The sequence below is a fragment of the Neoarius graeffei genome, chromosome 22 (assembly GCF_027579695.1).
Source record: "Neoarius graeffei isolate fNeoGra1 chromosome 22, fNeoGra1.pri, whole genome shotgun sequence".
Lineage (NCBI taxonomy): Eukaryota > Metazoa > Chordata > Actinopteri > Siluriformes > Ariidae > Neoarius > Neoarius graeffei.
Genome location: NC_083590.1, coordinates 58708636 through 58731493, shown reverse-complemented (window position 1 = coordinate 58731493; position 22858 = coordinate 58708636). Strand labels below are relative to the sequence as shown.

At 44.1% G+C, this 22858-nt stretch overlaps 1 protein-coding gene across 11 annotated transcripts in view; it reads left to right on the top strand.

Moving 5' to 3' along the window:
• The window catches only part of LOC132870983 (uncharacterized), a 103359-nt gene extending 81455 nt beyond the window's left edge, over positions 1–21904 (top strand). For 9 of the 11 annotated variants that reach the window (XM_060905054.1, XM_060905050.1, XM_060905047.1 and 6 more), the window contains 16 exons: positions 7057–7124; positions 7293–7471; positions 11213–11300; positions 16824–16943; positions 17071–17161; positions 17316–17844; positions 18155–18329; positions 18543–18766; positions 18973–19044; positions 19152–19315; positions 19476–19727; positions 19816–20313; positions 20536–20709; positions 20824–20902; positions 21012–21038; positions 21139–21904. In XM_060905054.1, the coding sequence (XP_060761037.1) occupies positions 7057–7124; positions 7293–7471; positions 11213–11300; positions 16824–16943; positions 17071–17161; positions 17316–17844; positions 18155–18329; positions 18543–18766; positions 18973–19044; positions 19152–19315; positions 19476–19727; positions 19816–20313; positions 20536–20709; positions 20824–20902; positions 21012–21038; positions 21139–21335 (2937 nt within the window). In that variant the 3' untranslated portion in view covers positions 21336–21904. Of the gene's footprint in view, positions 1–4448; positions 4970–7056; positions 7125–7292; positions 7472–11212; positions 11301–16823; positions 16944–17070; positions 17162–17315; positions 17845–18154; positions 18330–18542; positions 18767–18972; positions 19045–19151; positions 19316–19475; positions 19728–19815; positions 20314–20535; positions 20710–20823; positions 20903–21011; positions 21039–21138 lie in introns of those variants that run through there. The other 2 variants (XM_060905058.1, XM_060905056.1) reach the window with 2 other exon arrangements.
• The last annotated feature ends 954 nt before the right edge of the window (positions 21905–22858 follow it).

Below are 22858 nucleotides of genomic sequence, written 5' to 3'. Positions count from 1 at the left end.
CTTGCTTGCCCTGGGACACAGCTTTGCTGAAGTACTGCTCTTGCTCCACACGGGCCACTTCTTCCACGATCATGGCCTTTCTCTGCTGTCTTGAGGCTTTTGACCAGAATCTTACTGGTTCCCCGAAGCCGACTCCAGCCCGGCCTTCCTGCACTCTCCCGGTGATCTCTCTGTGCTGCAGCCTACTGACAGCCTGATTCACTTCTGATTGGGCCCTCCATTGCGCCCCGTTCTAACGGCTACTGCCACGGCTCTTACTGCAGGGTCCCTGGACTCCTTGATTTCAAACACCAGGCGGGCCTTTTCCTGTTTGTACCCCAGACACACTGACTTCAGTGGAAGCTGAAGTGCATTTCTTCCAAAGAGTCCTGCATTGGAGAAGCAGCACGGGAGACCCAACCATTTCCTTATGAAGGTGTTTGCAATGCTGTCTAGCCTGCTGACCGTGGTGTATGGAATTTCACAGACTTTAAGTGGCCACATCACGCGCTGGAATAATGTGAACTGGTAGCACCACAATTTAAACTTCCCAGGGAGTTGGCTGCTATCAATCCTGGCCAGGCCACGCCCCAGCTGTTGTTGCACCAGCTTGCCCACCTGCCTGTCAGAGAGATCAGCGGTGTATTCTCTTCCAAGGCTTCTAATAGGCTGTTCTGACAGCAGGGGTATCCTCTCCCCCCCTGCCCTGAACACCGTCCCATCAGACCTTACTCCTCTCCTGATTGACAGGCTCCGGGACTTAGCTGGCTTTATCCTCATTCTTGCCCATTGCGTAAGCTCATCCAGGCATTTGAGGACCCTTGCTGTACACGGAGCAGTCTGTAAAATACTCGTCACATCATCCATGTACCCTCTCAGGGCTGGAAGTCTTTCTCCAGACGGCAGCCTCATGCCTCCAACCACTTGTCTTGCTCAATGGTCAATGTCAACATACTGCCCTGTTACTTAAATTATTTCTTAGATCATACTTGTTTATTTTAAAAATACAGATTTTTGGTAAATTACTAGAATGTGCCAAGTGCGGTCATGCTATTAGCAATGACGCCATGTGGCTTAATTCCATGTATTAGCTAATCCTAGGCTAAAAACTCAGTCCTGTTACTTTCAGAGTTTTGCTAACAGGACTGAAAAAATGCAGCCATCTTTGACTTCCAAACCTTGTAACGTAGCCTGAGGTTGACCAATACATGTTTTGAATAGTTAAATATGTGTGGTGTTATAATCAGTGTTGAAAAGATAAAGCAAATTAAGTTTAATTTGGGAGTGGTACAACAAGCAAATGGCACCCATTCGGTGGAATGTCCCATATGCCTGCTGTAAGTTGTCCATGTCTCACAGCCGTACAGCATGGTTGTTAACACATGCATGATACAGATTGACTTTTGTTGCTGCTTTGATGTCTGATTGTGACCAGAGCCTTGATTCCAGTTTACCAAATGCATCGCATGCCTTCGAGAGTCTATAAGACTACATTCAGACTGCACCCTGAAACGACCCATATCCGATTTTTTTTGCCCATATGCGACCTGTATCCGATTTGTTATTGACAAACTGAACGACACAGATCCGATTTTTTTCACATGCGATCCAGGCCGCTTGGATATGTGGTCCTAATTCCGATGCATATCCGTTATTTTCACATGTGACTGCAGTCTGACCGGACAGGTCGCATTCATGCGACCTACACGTCATCAACAAGAGACAAACGTCACTGTTCTGCGTTGGCTAATCCCGCCTCTTTGGTGGAAAACAACATTTGTACAGTTTTCAGAATTTAAATAGACTTTTATAGAATTGATCAAGCTAATGGTGGATTTGGTAGGGACCTGGATGTTGATCTGTTAGCCTGATTAAATAAAACAGTTTCTATAACTGATTTATAACTTAAACCATCCTGTATTATAAGATTGTTCTGGAAATTTCCAGTAATTTGACACCTTCGGTCTCATTAGTCTGCTGCCCACATTAATCAGATTATTGTGTGAGTTCTGCCGCCGCCACAAAAACCACATCGCCAGGTCTCGCCTCATCTCCATGCTTTACTTGCAAACTTGAAGAGTGCGCTTTTTTTTGTTTACGTATTACGTAGATGTGCTTATTGCGTGTCAATTTGCGCATGCGGGACACTTTTGAGTCGTTTTCCGTTCATATTGGAGATCGCATACAAGTCTCATATAATTGGTAATGTGAACGGCCTAACAAAAAAATCGGATTTCACACCAAATCGGATATGGGTCGTTTCAGGTTGCAGTCTGAACGTAGTGTAAGAGAACTCTTCGTCAAGTGTGTTGGATCTAGATAATGTGCTACCGAGGTACACAAACGTGTCCACGACTTCTAGTTGTTTACCCTTGACGAATATCGATGGCGGGGTGTATGGCTTGCCTGGTGCTGGACACAGCATGGTGACTGTTTTCTTGAGACTGATAGTAAGTCTGAGTTCATCACAGGTGGTTGAAAAGCAGTCCATAAGGAGCTGTAAAGCTCTCTCATTGTCGGTAACAAGGTCACAGTCGTCAGCCTAAAAATGAACACAAATCAGAGCCACGGACGTCTTAGTTACAGCAGCAAATCGACGGATGTTGAAAAGCCTTCCTGTTGTGCGATATCGAGTGTGTATGCCAGCATCGCTTTGTGAAAAAGCCTGCATAATCACGATGGCAAAAAAGATAGCAAATGGCGTACGTGCCAGAATATCACCTTGTTTCACTCCAGATTCGACTGGGATAGGTTCTAAGAGCTCACTTTTGACACAGAACCACACTTTCATATTGTCATGAAGAGATTGAATGAGCCCAGTGAACTTCTCTGGACACCCAAGCTTAAGAAGAATACCCCAAAGAGTTGGCCTATGCACGGTGTCAAAAGCCTTTGTGAGGTTGATGAAACACTGATACAAATCCAGTTGTTGCTGTCTACACTTCTCTTGAACCTGTCGGGGTGTGAAGATCATGTCAGTTGTTCCTCGATTCGGCCTGAAGCCACATTGCGACTCAGGCAGAATGTTTGGCGCAACATGATCCAGCAACCGATGCAGCAGTACCCTGGCAAACACTTTTCCAACAACTGACAGTGAGAGATCCCATGATACTTGTCACATATATATCTTTGGGTCCCTTCTTATAAAGTGAAATGAGAATGGTGTCTCTCCATAGCTGTGGAGTTGCACCTCTCACCCACATATCGTGAAATGACTAGAGATTACGTCGCCACCTTGCTGAAGTAGTTCAGCAGGTAATTCCATCATTCCCAGGTGCTTTTCTGGAATCCATTAACTTTACAGTGGCCATTATTTCATCATTTGTGGGTGGATCATCAAGCTGGTGGATGATAGGTGCTTGTGCAAGTTTCTCAATGATAGCAGGATTGACAACAGACTCACGATTTAAGACATCACTGAAGTGCTTTCTTCATCTTGCCTTGATTTCGTCTGGCTTATGCAGCAGCACATTTCCAGTCTTCGCACGAAGAGGTACAAACACTGATGATGGTGGGCCATAGACTGCACGCAGTTGATGGTGCAAAGACTTCGAGTCCCATTTGTCAGCAGATGCCTGCATTTCGTGAGCTTTATCCCGCCACCATGTATCCTTCGCTGTTCTCAGCTCTCGTTGGACCTTGGCCTTGCATTCCTTAAAATCCTTCTCAAGCTTATCCCGTTCACGCTCTGGCGCATGACAAGACAAAAGCTCGTCATACGCCACTTTCTTTTCTTCAAGTAACCTTGATGCTAACCCAATGTTTTCTTGGAACCAGTCCTCTTGTTTCCTTTTAACAAATCCCAACAGTGAAGAACCGGCATCATAGAGCTGTTTGCTAAAACTCGCACATGCGTCATCCTTGTTTAGGTTAATTGATCGCACTGTTTCTTGGTATTCTATGAGCTTCCCAGGGATCTTTTAGTTTGGATATGTCGATGTGCTTAAGTGACTTTGCACAATGACACCTTTGGATCTTATGGACTGTGATAGCCATACAGGCACGCACGAGTCTGTGGTCTGTCCAGCATTCAGCCCCTCGCATGCATCGAGTAGATGTTACATCACATATGTCTTTTCTGCAAACAATTATGTAGTCGAGAACGTTTCCAAGTAGCTTTATATTTGTCTTTCTGCCCGAACCAAGTATTGGTTATCACTAAATCAAACTCCTGGCAAAGCTGCAAAAAGAGTAGGCCATTTGCATTATACATTCCCATTCCATGTCTACCTATGCTACTCCAAAGTTCATGGTCACGTCCAACACGGGCATTAAAGTCCCCCAGAAGTGCAAGTTTGTCATTCTTAACATTTCTCAGAACTGTTCTCAAATCATCGTAAAAGGTGTTTATTTCATCTTGGGAACTAACTAGAGTCGGTGCGTATACACTAACTACTGTCAAGAATTGTTTTGACTTAACTTGCAACCTCAGAGTCGTGATGCAGTCAGAAAAACCATATGGAAGGTCCGCAAGATTTGCCACTAGATGTGTCCTTACAGCGAACCCCACACCGGATTCCTGGCACAAATTAGCCGGCTGGCCTTTGTAGAAGATGGTATAGCCTGACTCTGGTTCAACTATTTGGCCATCATCAGAGAATCTTGTTTCTGAGAGTGCAACTATGTCTAAACCATATCGAGACAATTCCTTACATATAAGTGCAGTGCGACGCTCAGGATGATGAGATCCCGGTAAGTTCAACAGGGTACGTACATTCCAACATGCTATCCATAGATTTGATCGCTTCCATTTTTGTAGTTGTCCATGATTTAACTCAGTGATTTGTTCATTGCTTGTATTTCACCCACACAGTGAACAACCGCCAGCCCTGGCAAGCTTTTTTTAGAATCACCTTTTCTAGGTCCCCTCCTGACCAGCAGGTGAGCAGGCTATCCCTAAAGAGGGCTGCTAAGTCGCTTGAGGTGCTGCTGAATCACGCCATTGCCATGAGTTGGCGACAAAGCGACCAATATCCCAAGCCGTCTATGTGTAGGTTAACAATTACATACTCCCAGCTTGTTTAGGCCTGTATGCTTCACTGTGCTCCTATCGCCGCAGGGCTTAATCGTGAGTCCATATAATGTTCCAAGAGTCCAAGAAATTCCTGTGCGTGAGTTTGTTTTGAGTGGATAAAGTGTTGCACATCACTAAACCCACTTCTGAGTACAGTCAGTTTGACACCAGTAGCACAACAGAGGTTGAGACGACCAGCAACCAACTGAACCTCAGGTTTTATCTACGAGTTTCCCTCTCCGAGAAGAATGTTCTGACGAGAACTAGGGGTCCTTCACTCCCAGTGGGGTTACCGCGTGCTCGGACACCATCCCAAGTATTTCTACGTCCTCGCGCATTCCATTGGTTATTATTTAACCCATAGTTGGGGCCCTCACAGGTACTACCACTCCGGGCCAGAGTGGACCTGGGAGTAGTGGTGATTAAGATGACTGTCCGAAGAAGACTGATAAGGCCAATTCGAGCATGAAAGTATCAACTACATGTTGTGATTGATAGATATATTCTGCATTTTATAAAACTGTATACTTGTGCACATACATCCACCTCCCTTGCATACATGACATGGAGATTATTCCATACGACTTTGAACCAACTGAGAAGAGTTGGAAAGATGACAGGATAAGGACTAGTCTGTTGTGCTGGTAGTTACGCCATTACTGTCACATAATTGATGTTCGTCCATTGCCAATGCGAAGATGACCATTACATCGGAGTACTTGATTAGGTTCTGTGTGTCCGAAGATGACTAAGGCCAATTTGAGCACGAAAGTATCGACCACATGTTGGGCACAAATGTTCAGTGATGGCTAATGAGGTGCCTGCTGCTTTCGTCTTATGGACTTGATGTTTCCTCCTACACTCTGCCAAGCGTGAAGATGGAAATGAATTTTAATGGAAATTAAAACGTGCCAGATCAGGCGGCTGGTGGGTTTTCAAAATAATAAATGCATGTATTTTTGTGATAAATACATATTATACTGAGTGTATTTCCCACGTAATCCTCACTAAGGTTTCGGACAGCACTACAAAATGGCGTCCCCACTGTATAGTGCCATGTATAGTGAGTAGGGAGCGATTTCAGACACAGGGAAAACTTCTGGCTTGATTACTTCAGCATTCGAAGGAGGGCGCGCATGTCTTTTGACAACATTGGCAGATGTTGGTCACTTTGATTTCCGCTGTATGTTTTACTTCCGTCCTATGAAGTCTCGCACAGGTCTCTGCGAATCTCGTTTACGGCCATTGTTTTGACATATGGACTGATTATTACATAGCATATTTCACACACTCATAACTTGCTATAGCAGTGACAAAATAGCTGTCAGAAATGCATTCCTACATTTTATAAAATATGAGAGAATTTTGATGATAAATTTGCTTTCAGTTCTCCTTTAAAACTACAGGGCACATTTTACAAATACCATGCAACTATCTGAAAAAATTATGACTAAACTAGAATTAGACTAAAACTGAGTTCCACTAATTAAATCTTGATGAAAAAAAAAGATTAAAATATAATTGCAATTTTCAGTCCACAACTAAGACTAAAAGTAAATTTAAAATTCTTTAAACTAAAAATGAACACTGCTACACTGAACTAAACCAACAATAGCTCCCAAACACTTATGGCAAATAAATATTACTTGTACAAATCCAAAATATTTTATGTAAAACCCATTTAGTGACAGAACTGACTTTAAAGTTGCGCATTTTTGTAACTTTCTGTTTAGAGACCAAAAAACAAGGGATGGATATTTATCAGAGAGGTCTGATTCACAGCACGGCTTTGCCATGTCGGACATAAAGTCTTTCATGACGAACCTTTCCTTTGCCTAAATTCTGATAAAGCTTTGCCTGCATTTTTCTACAGTTACTAAATTCATCTTGGAGCTTGTCAGCTGTTTTGTAAATCTTAAGATACAGTCGAGAACCTTTTACTTCAGCCTTCATGAGGCTTAATATAATATTGGCATGAGCCATTGCTCTCATTTCTGTATACCTCATTTAAAGCAACAGATTGATTTAGTGAAGAAGAATGTAAATGTGGTATTTTTCTACAGGTATACAGGAGCATGCAGTGTGAACAATACATTGATGCCAAAAGAGAGATGGATGTGAATTGGATGAGGTGAGGAATGCACCAGTTGTTGGGTCGTTTTAGTGATTTGATTTTACAGCTCCTCATTTGTTGGAAGAACTTTATCTTCATGTCACTGATATCTCTGCCTTGCTTTCTCCAAGTCTGTGACTCTGATCTGATTTTTACCTTTTCTGGAATGTTGCCTCACTCTTTTAGGTATGTGAATTGTGCCCGTAATGAAGAAGAACAGAATCTTGTGGCATTTCGGTATCGAGGGGGAATTCTGTACCGTTGCTGTCGACCCATTAACCCAGGACATGAGCTCTTGGTGTGGTATGAAGAGGAGTACACCAAAGAACTCAGTCCTGCACCTATAGGAACAACCAGCCAGCAAGGTGTTACTTTTGTTTAAGAGGTTATAGAGGTTATTTTCTGTATCATCTAGTGACACATTTCTGAGCCAAACAGTGTTTCTGGGATGAAAGCTGTTGCACAGTGCAGTCTACAATAACCAGAACACACTCCCAGAGAACTCATTTTGGCCTGTTCCACCAACCAGGTAGGTCTTCTCTATCATGTGACAATGACCAACCAGAGAGGGTGAAGTCTATTGGCTTCCTTTGTGACATGAAGTCAGCCCACTGCATATCTTATTGCGAAACTGACTGTATAGTAAACCACAAAATACTGTTGCAGTTTTATTCATCATGCACCAGAAGTAGTGTAAAATGCATGCCCTGTGGATCCCGAGTGGCACAGCAGGAAAGTGTTGTCCCCATCATCCTCCCCGTCATCCAGATATTGCCACTTTTGAATCTTGATGATGTCACAGTCATCTGTGGTTGGGCGCTTAAGAGAGCAGAATTGTCTGGGCTCTCTGGGAGGGAGAGATGGCATGCTCTCTCTTCCCTGCTCGGTCAATTACACTAGCCAGTCATGGGTATGTGAGAGCACTGCAGTGGAAAAGCGTAATAATTCAACACCTCGAGACTGTTATGAAAAAGCAGACAGAAATATGAGTTTATTATACTCTTGCAAGAGCTGGCTTCTCCACAATGAAAATCACAAAGCATTTCACCCAGAGAAGCGCCCTTTTGATATCATGCGCACTCTTTATACAGCTTAACATGACTGACACATCAGGTGTTCCCTTTTTTATCTCCTTTCACAGTCAGGGGCATATTTTCTGCTATCTTGCATATACACATGCTTCAGATAATCTTGCAGAATAGAATAATGTGTCACAAAAACATTATCTTATATCAACATGAGAGACAATGTCTCTGAAGCTTACCTTTCTAAAGATCACTGCTCTCTAAAATGACCAATTCTCTAAAAATTATATTTTCCTCTACAGCACATTAATAGGACATGAATGGATTGGGCTTTCCTCTGAGTGTGCTTTGCCACCCCCTGACATTGCATGAAAGATAATAAAAGCTGCATCATAAAAGATGCAGTCAACTGATGTTACTTGTCTCGGAGGAAGCACGTGATAGCCGTCCCTGGTTGGTAGCTGTTATGTGATATTGGAGAGCAGTCTGATGGGTGGGATTTGGCCATAACTAAATTAGGGAGAAACCATGAGGGGGACACGCATTGTAATACCTTCAGTGCAATACAGCCAGCTGGCTGGAGAGAAGTTAGTTGAACACACACATGCAGCGTGTCTCAACCAAGCAAAGTTGTTAATTGGCAAATGCAGATGTCAGTCAAAACCATCAACCATTGTACAAGTCAATTGGAACACATTTGCTTTATTTCAGCAGTATATGTGATGATGGTTATATTATCAAGAAATTTAACAAGCAAGAACTTTTTTAGTATTTTTATGGAATTCAATAATTCCACAAGTCATGCTGTGGAGAAATAATCTTTTTAATTATGTTTATTTTTAACTCCTTAAAGCAGATATGCAGAACCTTTATTTTTAAATAAATTTCTGAGTGGATAATATCTCCATCCTTGACTCTTGTGTGCTGCATAAATGGGAATAAAAAAATATATTTTTGAGAGTTAAAATCGACCGCACAGTTGGCATTTGAGCTGCCCCGCTGAGCCAGCCAGCCCTGAGCGCGTGATGTCACAGCAGGAACCGGTTTTAAGGCCGAGGCCTTTTACAGCTATATACCAAAGTCATATAAATAAACATTTATGGTGAAAGTAAGAAATACCATTACTGACTTGCTCAACTAAGACTGATTTGACTTCATTCATTGTGGGTTGACTCTCATTAAACAGGATAGGTGTTATAACTTATGCAACATACATGTACATGCATGCATTTTCACTGATAAAATGTAAAAGACTAATTAAATAATCAGATGAACTGAGACAATCACATTCTATAGCAAATTAAATAATCTTGTACCTGTAAATTAAGCACACAATACAAGTTACATGTATTAATCTAAATGCAGGTAAACAACGTGTTGTTTTTGTTGTTTTTTTTTATCCAAATGAGAGTCAGAGCTTACCCGTCTATGTTCTCACTTCTTGAAGGCCGATCGTTTTGAAACAACCTGACTTTTTCAGTTGTTCGTTCAATTCTCTGTTCATTCACTTCTTCCACATAAGGTCGAGATGGCAGCAATATCCAGTTTAGAAATAAGACGACTGCGCCACTCTTTCTCCATTCCTGAGTATTCCGCCATTACTGCTCGGCTCAGGCGATTACTAAAACCTGGGACGGAACGGGATGTCACCGGTTTTAGCAACAACCATGGGGAGGTCACTGCCCGAGCGATATGTCTTGTTCCATCCCGGGTTTTAGCAACAACCCTCACCTCACGCTACATGAGGACTGGTGCAACTGAACTCACTTTTTAAAAAAATAAATCCTTTGCTTGTTTTATTTTTCTTTAATTGTTGGGACTGCACCCTCTTTCAAAACGGACTTATCGCCAATGCTTCTCAACAGATCAGAGGTCTCGTACGAGTCTTCAGTAAAATGTGCAGAGCAAAGGAGAGACCACTTCATAGCCGCCCAATGTGTCCATGAAGTTCTCGCAAAATGCGTCCAAATCTTTGCAGTTTGAACATTCTTGGGCCATGAATGCAACATAAATCCACCTTCTGTTACGTTGCTGCACCGGCCAAAAACACATCTACGTAGCATGGTGATGAATTAGCTCAAAATGGAGGATCGGAGTTGAAGTCAGCTGTGTTTTAGTTTAGTGGAAATGGTGATGAGACCGATAGACTTCCTGTTGTGATGTTACGGACGTCAAGGTCATTCACTCAAACCGCTACCTATATGAATCACTTTAATCGTAAAAATTACTATATTAGATTTATTGGTAGCGCTTAAAACTATTCCTGTGCCATTCTTGAGGTCTCAAGGCGTTTATAAACGAAAGTGAGGCCATGGCTCTGTGTATATGCTTTAAACTCTTGCAACTGAAGAACTTCAGCATGTTAAGGGACAAGTAGCATCCAGTGAATGAACAATTAAACACATGGATATTTGGTTTGCTTTATCACATTCTTCAAACACTGCATTAAGGAAATTCCTATATTGCTGCAGACCTACTTGAATGCCATCTGAACCGTTGCAGTGTGTCCCTTTTTTATATGCTGACATTTATTTTTAAATTGAATGACTATTCTTATATGTCTTAATTTCTGGATGTTGGCTTGTTTTCATCAATTACATTAATATGAATCCACTGGGTTTCACAAAATCCCATAAAATTTAATTTCATTAAATTTGTGTGTAACTGAAATTAATGTGTTTTAACCCTTTGGTGACTGACCCCTTGAAAATGGTTCCTCCAGGAACGATGACATTTCAGTTGTCAAGACAACGGAAAAACTAAAATACAAGAGCATTTTGTTTTGTGCACAAGAGCATTGTGACGTATCTTTCTGTTTTTGTATTTTAGTTTTTCCGTTGTCTTGACAACTGAAACGTCATCGTTCCTGGAGGAACCATTTTCAAGGGGTCAGTCACCAAAGGGTTAAACTTGACAACCATATTTAAAATTCGTATGAAAAAATACAGATTTGCTTGTATAAATGCTACTAGAAACTATTTGCAAACAAATCTGTTCATACCCAGCTTGATAAATAAGGCCCATTGTTGTATCTTTCAGAACCTTGAATGCTAGGGCTGAGTTTCCTTTTCAATCCCGTAGGTGGCGTGGGGGCGGAGGACCCTATCCATGAGCCGCTGGAACGTAGCAGGCGCCCCAAACAGCCCAAAAGGAAGTGTGACAAACTGGTGTAAGCCAAACAGTGTGGAAAAGGCTGTTTTCTCTCATGATAGCGGAGTCAAGGGGATCTGCCAATATCCCTTTGTCAAATCCAGTGTCGAATAAAAATGAGCCGTGCCTAGTCGATCGAGCAACTCATCAATACGAGGCATTGGGTACGCGTCAAATTTAGACACCGCGTTGACTTTTCTATAGTCCACACAGAACCAGACGGACCCGTCGGCCTTGGGAACCAAGACCACCGGGCTGCTCCAGTCGCTGTGGGACTCCTCGACGATGCCCATTTCGAGCATGGCCTCGAGTTTTTCCCGAACCACCTTTTTTTGTGTTTGGGCAGTCTGTAAGGGTGGCTGCGCACTACTACTCCTGGGGGCATCTCAATGTGGTATTCTGTGAGGTGGGTGCGGCCGGGCAGCGGTGAGAACACGTCAGAAAATTCTATTTGCAACTGGGTGACCTCCGTGACCTGAGTCGGGGAGAGGTGGTCTCCACAGGGGACCGGAGCGGTGGGTGATGGCAATTTTCTTTTTTGAACCTCCGGCCCCAGCTCCGCCTTCTCGGGAACCACTGACACCAACACCACGGGGACCTCCTTGTTCCAAAGTTTTAGTAGATTGAGGTGGTATATCTGTAATTCCCCACCCCTGTCTGTTTGCCTCACCTCATAGTCGACGTCCCCGACTCGCCGTGTGACCTCAAAGGATCCTTGCCACCTGGCGATCAATTTGGAGCTCGACGTGGGCAACAACACGAGTACTTTATCTCCCCGTGTGAATTCCCTAAGGTGTGTGCCCATCATACAGACGGACTTGATGTTCTTGGGCCTGCCGCAAATTCTCCTGGGTTAGGTGCGTGAGGGTGTGGAGTTTGGCGTGCAGGTCGATAACGTATTGAATTTCGTTTTTACTGGTCGAAGGTCCCTCCTCCCAGTTTTCCCATAGCACATCCAGAATGCCACGCGGCTTATGCCCGTAGAATAATTCAAACAGGAAGAACCCTGTGGAGGCTTGCGGGACCTCTCGCACTGCAAATAACAGGGGCTCAAGCCATTAATCCCAGTTGCGTGCATCTTCCCTTACAAATTTTCTAATTACGTTTTTGAGGGTACGATTAAACTGTTCGACGAAGCCATCCGTTTGTGGGTGATGAACGCTGGTGCGGATAGGCTTAATTCCCAGTAACCCATACAGTTCGCGCAGTGTGCGTGACATAAACGTTGTGCCTTGATCAGTCAGAATCTCTTTGGGGATTCCGACTCGGGAGGTGACGCGGAAGAGCGCTTCTGCAATACTATGTGCTGAGATATTGCGAAGAGGCACTGCTTCCGGATATCACTTTGCATAGTCCACCAGAACTAAAACAAAGCGATATCCTTGTATTGACCGATCTAATGGCCCGACGAGATCCATCCCAATTCTTTCGAACGGGGTCTCAATTAATGGCAGAGGGTGCAAAGGCGCTTTTGGAATGGCCGTGGGATTTACAAACTGGCATTTGCAGCACGCCGTACATCACCTACGGACATCGCCGTGAATCCCTGGCCAATAGAGCCGGGCCATTATTTGGGTTAGGGTTAGGCCAATAGACTTGATTTGTGGAACCGACCCTATTGCGGGGACTGGTGACTTGGAACCGATCCGTTGCAAGCGATCACAACAGATTACCACCATTGTTAAGCCTATGTAACTTGGAATTCCACAAACCGCTTTGTGGAATTGGGATAGCTTAGCATAGTCGGCTAGGCCGGGGGTATATTGGCCTGTCGGTGGCCCTCTAACACCAGAGACATGTTTTCTGGGCTCCAGACTACTTTTTTGGAACTTGCCCCAAACTCAATTCTGATTGGCTGGGGCCCACCCCTGGACCCTCAGGCCATGCCCCCAGACTCGATTTTTGGATTTGGGACCACTTTTTTGGAACTTGCTCAAAACTTAATTCTGATAGGCTGGGACACACCCCTGGACCCTAGGCCACACCCCCCAGACTCGATTTCCGGATCTGAGACTACTTTTTTGGAACTTGCTCAAAACTTAATTCTGATATGCTGGGACATGCCCCCGGACCCCAGGCCACTCCCCCAAAGTGTTTTTTTTGGGAAACCGGACACCTTTATCGGGGAAAAAGCCTATAACTCGGTCCCCGAAAGACATCGGAGAAAACTTTTACCACAGGGTCGTACAGACCCGGCTCCTCTACCAAAATCTAGGGTCAAAGGTAATTCCAGAAATCAAGTCCCAATTCCGGATATCAAGTCCAAGGTTTTTTGGTAGAGGAGCCCGGTTTGTACGAGCCTGCAGTAAAACTTTTCTCCCATGTTTTTCGGGGGCCGAGTTATAGGCTTTTTTCCCGATAAAGTTGTCCGGTTTCCCAAAAAAAAGAGTACTGGGACGTGGCCTATGGCCCAGGGGCCCGTCCCAGGTAATCAGAATTCAGTTTGAACCAAGTTCCAAAAAAGTAGTCTGAAGTCCAAAAATCCAGTCCGGGGCCTTGTCAAAGTAAAAAAAAAAAGCTCTTAGAAGAAGCTTTCTGCTGCTACTGCCCATCTCCCACACACTTCTTTCACAAACAATAAAAATAGGTTAGGAGATTGAACTTCAGTTGAGGCCTCCATTGCTTAGACATTACCTGTTGGAATTTTGATTTTGTCCAATCACGGCCTGCCTTTTCGGGCTAGGGTCTCACGCCCCTATCAGTAGATAGCCCTAAGCGAGATGAAACGGGGGATACTTGTCTGACGTCTGTACGACCTTCCTGTCCGGAACAGCGGCCCAAAACGCACTCGGCCAAAGGCCTCATAAAAATAGTTGAAAATATTCACAAAAAAATCAGGAAAAGGTGCTATTGACTCGGAATCAAGTCTACCCCCCCCCCCAAATCGAGGGCGCTGAGCGCGCCTGACTTGGAACCGAGTCTCTAGCACCTTCCTGTCCCGAGATACACCCAAAGGTCAGAAAAAAAGTGTAAAAATATTTGTGAAAAATTACCCGAATGTCCCCGCGGCTTCAAAATCGTCGCACACCCTAATTTGGGGTCCCCGATCGTGGCTGAGGCGTCTGCGAAGCTGTAGGACCTTTAGTTTCAGAGTTATTCAAAAACAAACCCTAACCCATTCATTTCAATGGAAGGCCCCGCCTTTTCAGGCTAGGGTCTCGCGCCGCTGGATTTTGGTACAGTAGGCCGGGCTGTACGAACCTGTGGCGAAACTTTCCTCCCACGTTTTTCGGGGGCCGAACCGCAGGGGCGTGGCCTACCGTCTCGCACCTAAAACGCGGTCAAATCATAACAAATGTGGTATCAGTAGATAGCCCTAAGCGAGACGAAACGGGGGATACTTGTCTGACGTCTGTACGACCTTCCTGTCTGGAACAGCGGCCCAAAACGCACTCGGCCAAAGGCCTCATAAAAATAGTTGAAAATATTCACAAAAAAATCAGGAAAAGGTGCTATTGACTTGGAATCAAGTCTACCCCCCCCCCCCCCCAAATCGAGGGCGCTGAGCGCGCCTGACTTGGAGCCGAGTCTCTAGCACCTTCATGTCCAGAGCAGCGGCCCAAAAAGCACTCGGCAAAAGGCGTCATAAAAATAGTTGAAAATATTCACAAGAAAATCAGGAAAAGGTGCTATTGACTCGGAATCAAGTCTACTCCCCCTAAATCGAGGGCGCTGAGCGCGCCTGACTTGGAACCGAGTCTCTAGCACCTTCCTGTCCCGAGATACGCCCAAAGGTCAGAAAAAAAAGTGTAAAAATATTTGTGAAAAATTACCTGAATGTCCCCGCGGCTTCAAAATCGTCGCACACCCTAATTTGGGGTCCCCGATCGTGGCTGAGGCGTCCGCGAAGCCGTAGGACCTTTAGTTTCAGAGTTATTCAAAAACAAACCCTAACCCATTCATTTCAATGGATGGCCGGTAGTGAAAATTTCCCAAGTCCCACTTGCCAAAAAACTTCCCGGGGGAAGGTGTTAGGAGCACGTTTCAGCCCATTTGGAGTCTACCTATTTTGGAGACATGATTTTTTAAAATGTTTTTGAAAGGTTAGGCCTCGTTCCAGGTATAGGATACTGTCAATAGGCCTAATTCCGGAATTGAAGTCCAATGTCCTAACCTGGTCCAAACTCAATTTTGACATGCTGGGACATGCCCTCGGACCCTAAGCCACGCCCCCAAGGTGTTTTTTTGGGAAACTGGACAACTTTATTTGGAAAAAGGCCCATAACTCGGTCCATGAAAGACACCCGAGAAAACTTTTACCATAGGGCCGGACAGACCCGGCTCCTCTACCAAAACCCAAAGACGCGAAACCTAGGCCCAAAAAAATTGACCATTTTTGGAGGGAAAATGAAATTCCAACCTGCAAGTCTAAGCAATGAGTTAGGTTAGGATTCGTTCTGGAAATGAAGTCTATTTCCCTAACCCGATATTTGGCTACTTCAGAGCGAGCCCTTTTGCAGGCTGAAAGTTGTATGTGTACAAAAAAGGATGCATGGGGCTCAGGGTAACCATATTTAACGGATTTTTGAAAAAAAAAATTGGCCTCGTTGCCAGCCCCTACGGATGGGTCAAAGGCCTAATACCCTTACTCGACACCGTGGGCCTAAAATCATCCAAAAAAAAAAAATTTTTCTCCACTCCCAGGGCTTATATGGGATGCTGAAACACAATATCCCATCAGAAATGACTTTTCTGACTTTCAAGTGGGTGAAATGACTCTGGAAATCACTCAAAATGACGGGTTAGGACTTTAGACTTGATATCCGGATATCCAGTCCATCCAGATACCAAGTCTCAGACTAGACATCTGGAATCCAAAAATCAAGTCTACACCCGGATATCAAGTCCGAATTCCAGATATCAAGTCCAGGGTTCCAGATATCAAGTCCAAGGTTTTTGGAGCCAAAGTCAGGTGACACTGGATTTTGGTAGAGGAGCCCAGTTTGTATGAGCCTGCGGTAAAACTTTTCTCCCATGTTTTTCGGGGGCCGAGTTATAGTTATACTACAATGTTATACTTTTTTCCCGATAAAGTTGTCTGGTTTCCCAAAAAAAAGAGTACGGGGCCGTGGCCTATGGCCCAGGGGCCCGTCCCAGGTAATCAGAATTCAGTTTGGACCAAGTTCCAAAAAAGTAGTCTGAAGTCCAAAAATCCAGTCTGGAGGGTGTGTCCTAGAGTCGGGGGATGTGTCCCAGCCAATCAGAATTCAGTTTGGACCAAGTTACAAAAAAGTAGTCTGAAGTCCAAAAATCCAGTCCGGGGCCTTGTCAAAGTCAAAGAAAAGCTCTTAGAAGAAGCTCTCTGCTGCTACTGCCCATCCCCCACACACTTCTTTCACAAACAAAGGAGAGGTAAGTCAAACACAGGGTCTCTTATGTAGACAATATTTTTGGACTGTTTAGTCAGTTAGGAGATTAATCTTGAAGTAAGGAACATAATCTATTGTGTACACATCTTTTCTGGAATGGAATATTTGTTGGACTTCAAGACTAGGGAATCGTATGTTATCACATGTGTAACTACTTTTTATTCATATTTTAGCATGCCGCTGTGTCCATTATGCGATGTGGACCACAAATACCTCCGCCAACACCTCAGGAAAGGCCATCATGTGGTAAACAATGATGAGCTGGACCTATTAATGTTGTACGCGAGCGGGCGGTGAGGTTTTTTTTTTTTTTTTTAAAACAATATTGTATCAACTCAATGTCTGATATAATAGCATTTGATGTTTTTATATGTTTTTATGAGTTTAAGTTTAAGTTATATTTCTCTTTATTTACTTCAGAGGAGTGAAAGGAAGACTCTATTGTATGGAGTGCCAGATAAAATGTGTCCGGCTGGACAAACATTTCCTCCAGTCACACAAGAACTGGACGGTGAGCTTTTTGCACAGATATTTGCGCACACATAAGAAACATGACATTGAGACATTGAGCTTTTTAAAAATATAATTGTACACAAAAGAATTCTGACAAGATGAGACAACAATTCTGTTTAAATCACTACACACTTATTACCATTCTTTATTAGGCTGAACAACGGAAGGACATGTACAACCAGGGGATACAAAAAAAAGCACTTGATGGCCTCAGGGCTCTGAGGTTGACTTTCCCGGTTCTTCCAATGGTCAGCCAGCTGGACATCACAGAAGAAGATCTCAGGGAGGTGCCAGCTGACCCAATCCTGCCCGCCTCCCCCGATGCCCCCGCCGGTCCTGCCGCCTCCCCCGATGCCCCCGCCGGTCCTGCCGCCTCCCCCAATGCCCCCACCGGTCCTGCTGCCTCCTGTGATGCCCCCGCCGGTCCTGCTGCCTCCCGTGATGCCCCTGCCGGTCCTGCTGCCACCTCCTCTGCTGCACCGGCACCCGCAAAAGGACGCTCCATCCTCTCATGCCCCGGGTGTCGGGCAAGGGAAGAGGCAAACCGGCGCCTCCGCCATAACAACATTCTGCTTCGGGGCAAAATCAAGCTCCTTATGGGGAAAAAAGAAAAAAAGAGGGTGAAGTTTCAGAAGAGGAGGGAAGCTGCCACTGAAGATGACAGTGGAGAGCCTGGATATGGTTTGTATATTTTTTAAATGCTTTTTTCCCCACAGCTCTCCAAAGATTCATTTCCTTGCTAAACGGAGGCAGCTGTGACCTAATGGTTAGGGAGGTGGAGTTAAGATCAGAGAGTTGCAGGTTCAAACCCCACCCCTACTTCTCCCTACACCTCGATCCATGGCTGAAGTGCCCTTGAGCAAGACACCCAACCCCACATTGCTCCAGGGACTGTAACCAATATACTGTACATAACTGTAAATCGCATTGGAAAAAACTGTCAGCAAAGGGTAATGTAATTTATTGTTAACTTCCTGCTGCATTTTTGTAGAAATACTCCTCTCAAAATATAAGGGACGCATCACCACCGAGAATGCCACATGCAAAGAGCAGAGCAACACACAGCAGCGCGTGCAGTCGGTGCGCCAGTTCCTTATTAACAGTGCGGTGGGCGGCGTGCCACATGCTGACCTGTTATATCTGCGCGACCACAGCAGGATCCGGGAGTAAGTACTGTTTTGTTAAATGTGCAGTAAACAGTATTTCATTGCCCTGTATTTATACTGAGCAATCACAAGGTTGAATCTATTCTGATAAAAAAAAAAAAAGTGTAATGTCAATGTAATGAATGTTGTGATGATCACTTATGTGGTCATGTGTGTCAAAGAAGTTGTCATTTGTGTCAAATCCCAAAAAATTGTCTTTTTTAACTTTTTTAGAGCTGTGAGAACATGGGTTGCATCCGGCCTGAAGCCCACCACGGTCAAAAAGAAAATTATTGATACCATGGATTTTCTTAAGTGGGTGGGAAGGGCGTGGCCAGGGGGTGTCCGGCTCTCACAGAGATCCATAGAGGGTCTCAAAGATGAGCTCTCTAGAGAGCTACGAAGTCTGAGGGGCAGCGTGACGTCGCACGTGGTATCTGTCAGGCGCAACAAATCCGGTAAGGTCATTACTGTGTCAGGGCCCAATCTGTAGACTGCAAACATAGATTAATTTCATTTAATATTTAATAGATATATTTCCCATATAGTCCTATTCATGTGTGCACTGTACCGTGAAGCTTTTGAAATCTCAATATACTTTTGAAATGATGTTAAAGGTTGTCTATTTCTATTCTATTCTGTTCTATTCTATTCTGCATTCCAGAAAATGTCCTCCCCTTGGCTGTACACCGCAACTTCATTAAAAAGGCCAACAAGCTCCTGCCCCAATTTTTCAGTAAGTCTATACATACATTTACATATCCAAAATTATAAGGGTGTTAATGACTTACAATTGTTTATGCATATATTTTTTCCTGTAATATTTTATTTACGTTTTCTTAGAGAAAGCTGTGACAACCAAAAAAAGGCCCCAAATTCAGAGATTTCTTGCCCTGCTGGCGGGGCTGATAATTAGTGAGACTGGCCACAGGATCACGGTGTTGAAAAACATGAGGGGGACTGATGTCCTAGAGGCTCGGGAAGCGGGGCAGTGCCACGTGATATACGTATGTTTTCATCTCCATTCATGTGTTTAGTAAAGCTCTTTCATATATTTTAAAAACAATATATTTCATATATTGGACATATGGGGCAGCCGTGGCTTAACCGCCCCTTTGGATAAGTGTAATGTAATATGTCTGTTTTACTCATCGTGTCCTCATACAGGTGAAGGAGCACAAGACACGCCGCACATTTGGCGATGCCAGGGTGCCTGTGCACGCCAATGTCTACCGCATGATGAAGACCTGGATGAAAAGGAGGGAGGACCTGCAGGGCTGGGAAGGCCCCTTTTTTTCCAGTAGTGCTGGGGGGAGGGCGCCACTCCTCTTGGAGGATTTTAAGAGAACCTGGCTGGACCTGGGCTTCCCCGCACCCCCACCAACGTTTAACGCTCTAAGGAGCTCATTGGCCACTCATGTGAGTACAAGAACAGTCCCTGTCACAGTATGTATGTATGTTTGTATTATATGTATGCATGTATGTGTGTGTGTATGTATGTTCTTAGGCCGTCAAGACAGCTGGCGAGAGGGAGGCGGCACAGATCGCCCAGCTTATGTGCCACGACCTCGAGACGTCTAAAAAGTTTTATAAGGCGCACCCGCCCCCCAAAGCCACTGCCCAGGTCCGGAGTGCGATCCTGAGGACCATGATGACAGGCGACGAGGAGGACAATGACTCAGAAGGGGAGGAGGATAATGACTCGCAGGGTGAGGAGCCAGGAGAGGAGCAGGGCGAGGAGCTAGGAGAGGAGAAGGGCGAGGAGTCAGGAGAGGAGCGGGCAGAAGAGGAGGACGAAGACTCTGACGAAGAAGAGGAGGATGAAGACTCTGATGCCAGTGAGGAGGAGGGGATCCAAATGACAGAGGAGACAGAGGATGAGAGTGAGGTGGAGCAGGTGGGCGGCTGTAAACGGAAGGCCAGGGCCCAAATTATTGGGGACTCCAGTGAGGAGGAAAAGGAGGAGGAAAGAAGTAGGAAGAGAACAAGGAGGGCCCTCTTCACTGTAAGTCTGAGTTCCTATTTCAAACACACAAAAAATGTTCCAAGAGACCAATTCAAGTCAATTTTATTGTCAATTCTTCACATGTACTAGACATACAATGCATCACAATTACTTTTCTTACTATCCCTGCATAGAATCTTCTAACTCTACCGTCCACACACAAAGACCAGACATTACACTTTGTACATCACTGTGACATTTGTGTCTGACTTCTTGCATCAGGGAGGCGATCCAGATGAGGGAACCTCGAAGTCCTCACACTGGCGCTCAGCTTCTAGGCCGCGCACTCCTTCCAGAAAGCAGGGGACGCGCAGTCCTTCCACACCGCAGGGGGCGCGCAGTCCTTCCACACCGCAGGGGGCGCACACCCCTTCCAGGCGGCTTCATATGTTGAAGGTAGTTATCATTTACCTATTTCCTAGATAGACAGATAGACAGACAGACCGAAAGACAGAGATAAGGAAATACTAACTTCAAACTTTAACACGTCTCACTTTGTATTTCCCAAAGAAAAAAATATTGGCAACAAAAAGACGCTTGGGGGTCCTCATATCCCCCCTCACCCCAAGGCGGATTGGTCGATGGACAGGTAAGGAACTGTACTTTATATGCCAATGCCAATACTTTAAAGAAATCGCTGTACATAATGCACATTTACAAATAATTTTAAAATTGATATTACCCTTTTGTCAAAATAGGCCTGAGAACGCCATCTAAAAGAAGAGGTGAGATATATATCAAAGAATATAAAGAAATGTTTCCAAAATGTAGACATCCTATTATTATTGCTTATTGTGGTTTTTTTTTTTCACTCTCTCAACACAGCCCAGGGCTTCAACCTCCTCCCCCTCAGGAGGAAGGGGCTCATGACGCCCTCCCCAAAAAAAATAAGACCGCTTTTGTCCCCATCCCTTATTGAGTCCCCCCCCACTCAAACCTCCCCTCCACCCAGAAGCTCCACCCTGAGTGTCTCCAGCTTAATCTGCACAAAGGAGATGAACCCCTCTCAATATTCAGTTTAATTTTTTTTATTGTACTTTCTTTCCTTATAGTTACTGATGTTCTTAATGTTCTTAATTTTTTAATGTTTTAACAGTTCCAACAGAAAAAAAAAAACCATCCATGATGTAGGATTGTGTGGGGAAAAAAAAACAAACAAAAAAAACACATTGTGTTAACAAAAAAAGTGTGTGTTGTGTGGCAAAAAAACCCCAAAAATCACCAAAAAAAAAAAAAAAAACACCTTAAGTGGACCAAAAAAAACAACCCCAACGTGAACTCTACTTTGACATGGTGTTGGGGCTTATGAGCCTAGGCTCAAACTAAGAGTTCAATATCAAATTTAATTGGTCATGTCTCCAAAACAGGTACCAATACACTCCAAATGGCCTGAAACATGCTCCTAACAACTTTCCCCAGGAGGATTTAGGGCTGTGGGAGAACAAGCCCGAAGTGTCCCCATGACCTTCTGTTCCATACTGTTCTATTAAAAGTGTGTTTTGAAATGTTTGATGTTATTGTATTTCTTTAAAGTTTTTTTTGGCTTATTAAAGATATGGAAGTGCATTAAAGTTATTGAATTGCAATAAAATGTTTTTTGGTGTCCAGGTTCCAGATATCAAGTCACAACCCTATTTTGTTCCAGATATCAAGTCTCAATTCCAGATATCAAGTGTGATCCCTAATGGGTTCCAGATATTAAGTCTGAATTCCAGATATCAAGTCTAGAGTTCCAGATATCAAGTCGCAACCCTAATTTGCTCCAGATATCAAGTCTGAATTCCAGATATCAAGTCTCGATATCTGGAATTGAGACTTGATATCTGGAATTGAGACTTGATTCCAGATATCAAGTCTGAATTCCAGATATCAAGTCTCAATTCCAGATATCGAGTCTAGTGTAATAGCACTGGCATTTGATAGAGGAGCCCAGTCTGTACGACCCTGTGGTGAAAGTTTCCTCCAATGTCTTTCAGGGAGCGAGATATAAGGGTTTTTCCTGATAAAGTTCTGTTTTCCAAAGAAAAGAGTGTGGTGAAGTGTCTTATGGTCTGGTGGCACATGTCAGCACATCAGAATTGAGTTTGGTGCAAGTTCCAAAAAACTAGTCTGGAACCCAGAAACCGAGTCTGGGGGGTGTGGCTTAGGGCCAGGGTTGGTGCTCCAGCCTGTCAGAATTGAGTTTGGAGCAAGTTCCAAAAAAGCAGTCTGAAATTCCACAAAATAGGTTCTTGGAATTTGAGTTTGATGTTATTGTATTTCTTTAAAGTTTTTTTGGCTTATTAAAGATATGGAAGTGTATTAAAGTTATTGAATTGCAATAAAATGTTTTTTGGTGTCCAGGTTCCAGATATCAAGTCACAACCCTATTTTGTTCCAGATATCAAGTCTCAATTCCAGATATCAAGTGTGAACCCTAATGGGTTCCAGATATTAAGTCTGAATTCCAGATATCAAGTCTAGAGTTCCAGATATCAAGTCACAACCCTAATTTGCTCCAGATATCAAGTTTGAATCCAGATATCAAGTCTAGAGTTCCAGATAT